Source organism: Leucoraja erinacea, unplaced genomic scaffold (assembly GCF_028641065.1).
Source record: "Leucoraja erinacea ecotype New England unplaced genomic scaffold, Leri_hhj_1 Leri_941S, whole genome shotgun sequence".
NCBI classification, from domain to species: domain Eukaryota; kingdom Metazoa; phylum Chordata; class Chondrichthyes; order Rajiformes; family Rajidae; genus Leucoraja; species Leucoraja erinaceus.
In genome coordinates, this window is record NW_026576885.1 from 52,501 (window position 1) to 55,000 (window position 2,500).

At 53.6% G+C, this 2,500-nt stretch overlaps 1 protein-coding gene across 1 annotated transcript in view; it reads left to right on the plus strand.

The window, feature by feature from the left end:
- LOC129695113 (Y-box-binding protein 3-like) overlaps nt 1-2,500 on the plus strand; it is a 21,709-nt gene that overhangs the window by 16,913 nt on the left and 2,296 nt on the right. The window contains exon 4 of the mRNA XM_055631859.1: nt 773-862. Within this exon, the coding sequence (XP_055487834.1) occupies nt 773-862 (90 nt within the window). The remainder of the gene's footprint in view (nt 1-772; nt 863-2,500) is intronic.

Consider the following 2,500-nt stretch of genomic DNA (forward strand, 5'->3'; position numbering starts at 1 on the left):
CCATCCCAGGAATCAGTCTGGTGAACCTTCTCTGTACTCCCTCTATGGCAAGAATGTCCTTCCTCAGATTAGGAGACCAAAACTGTACGCAATACTCCAGGTGTGGTCTCACCAAGACCCTGTACAACTGCAGTAGAACCTCCCTGCTCCTCTACTCAAATCCTCTACGGCAAGAATGTCTTTCCTCAGATTAGGAGACCAAAACTGTACGCAATACTCCAGGTGTGGTCTCACCAAGACCCTGTACAACTGCACAGTAGAACCTCCCTGCTCCTAGACTCAACTCCTCTATGGCAAGAATGTCTTTCCTCAGATTAGGAGACCAAAACTGTACGCAATACTCCAGGTGTGGTCTCACCAAGACCCTGTACAACTGCAGTAGAACCTCCCTGCTCCTATACTCAAATCCTCTATGGCAAGAATGTCCTTCCTCAGATTAGGACACCAAAACTGTACGCAATACTCCAGGTGTGGTCTCACCAAGACCCTGTACAACTGCACAGTAGAACCTCCCTGCTCCTATACTCAAAGCATATCGTTTCTCCAGCATTTTTGGCTGACTCTGGGTGTAAATGCTGCCGTTGAATTTGCCCGTCGAGGGATATGGGCCAAACGCGGTCGGTCGGGCGGGACTTGGGCGGAGGGGCGCGTTGGTTGGAGTGTGCGAGTTTCCGCGCTGTGTGACTTCACGAGGTGATAATTTGAGTTGTTTGACCCCCCACCCCCCCCCCACTTTTTTACCCCCCCCCCCCCGATTCTCTCCCCCGACCAGACCGCCATCAAAAAGAACAACCCGCGCAAGTACTTGCGTAGCGTGGGAGACGGCGAGATCGTGGAGTTCGATGTTGTCGAAGGAGAGAAGGTAAGACCTTACCGTCACGTGTGGGCTGGGTGCCATTGGTCTCCCCCAACATCGGGAACATGTTTCCTGCCCCTAGCCTGTCCAAACCCTTAACAATCTCATATATGTTTCAATGAGATCCCCTCTCGTCCTTCTAAACTCCAGTGGATACTAGCCCAATCGCAAGATGAGTTCTGGTTCGACTGACAATAGTTGCAGGAGTAGAGGCCATTCGGCCCTTCGAGCCAGCACCGCCATTCAATATGATCATGGCTGATCATCCCCAATCAGTACCCCGTTCCTGCCTTCTCCCCTGACTCCGCTATCTTTAAGAGCCCTATCTAGCTCTCTCTTGAAAGAATTCTACCGAGGCAGAGAATTCCACAGACTCACCACTCTCTGTGTGAGAAAAAGTGTTTCCTCGTCTCCGTTCTAAATGGCTTTACCCCTTATTCTTAAACTGTGTGTGTGTGTGGCCCCTGGTTCTGGACTCCCCCAACATCGGGAACATGTTTCCTGCCTCTAGTGTGTCCAAACCCTTAATAATCTTATATGTTTCAATGAGATATCCTCTCATCCTTCTAAACTCCACAGAGTGTACAAGCCCACAGCCGCTCCACATTCTCTCAGCGTATGACAGTCCCGCCATCCCGGGAATTAAACTGGTGAACCTACGCTGGGCTCCCACAGTTAATAATCAAGGGTGGGGGTATGGAGGAGGGGGGGGGGGGGGGGGGGAGGGGAGAGGGAGAGGGAGAGGGAGGGGGAGGGGTGTAGTGTGCTGGATGTCAGGGTCCCTGCTAGGGTTGCTGACTCCCCCGTATTAGCCGGGACATCCCGTATTTTGGGCTAAATCGCTTTGTCCCGTACGGGACCGCCCTTGTCCCGTATGTGACCGCTGCTACTCGGGTCGGACTGCGCCTCACCCGTCCCGACGTAGTGCAGCCCGTGGAGTGCAGCAGCAGCAGCAGCGCCTCGCCCGTAGCCCCGTCTTGGCCCTTAACTCCAAAAAGAACAAGGAGCTCATTGTAGACTTCAGGAAGTCCAGAGGCGGCACGCACACCCCCATCCACATTAACGGGACGGAGGTGGAACGTGTTTCTAGCTTCAGGTTCCTGGGAGTCAACATCTCCGATGACCTCTCTTGGACCCACAATACCTCTACTCTGATCAAGAAGGCTCACCAGCGTCTCTTCTTCCTGAGGAGACTGAAGAAGGTCCATCTGTCTCCTCAGATCCTGGTGAACTTCGACCGCTGCACCATCGAGAGCATCCTGACCAACTGTATCACAGTATGGTATGGCAACTGCTCTGTCTCCGACCGGAAGGCATTGCAGAGGGTGGTGAAAATTGCCCAACGCATCACCGGGTTCCTCGCTCCCCTCCATTGAGTCTGTCCAAAGCAAGCGCTGTCTGCGGAGGGCGCTCAGCATCGCCAAGGACTGCTCTCACCCCAAACCATGGACTGTTTACCCTCCTACCATCCGGGAGGCGCTACAGGTCTCTCCGTTGCCGAACCAGCAGGTCGAGGAACAGCTTCTTCCCGGCGGCTGTCACTCTACTCAACAACGTACCTCGGTGACTGCCAATCACCACCCCCCCCCGGACAACTATTATTATTTATTCAAATCGTTTGCTATGTCGCTCTTCCAGGGAGAT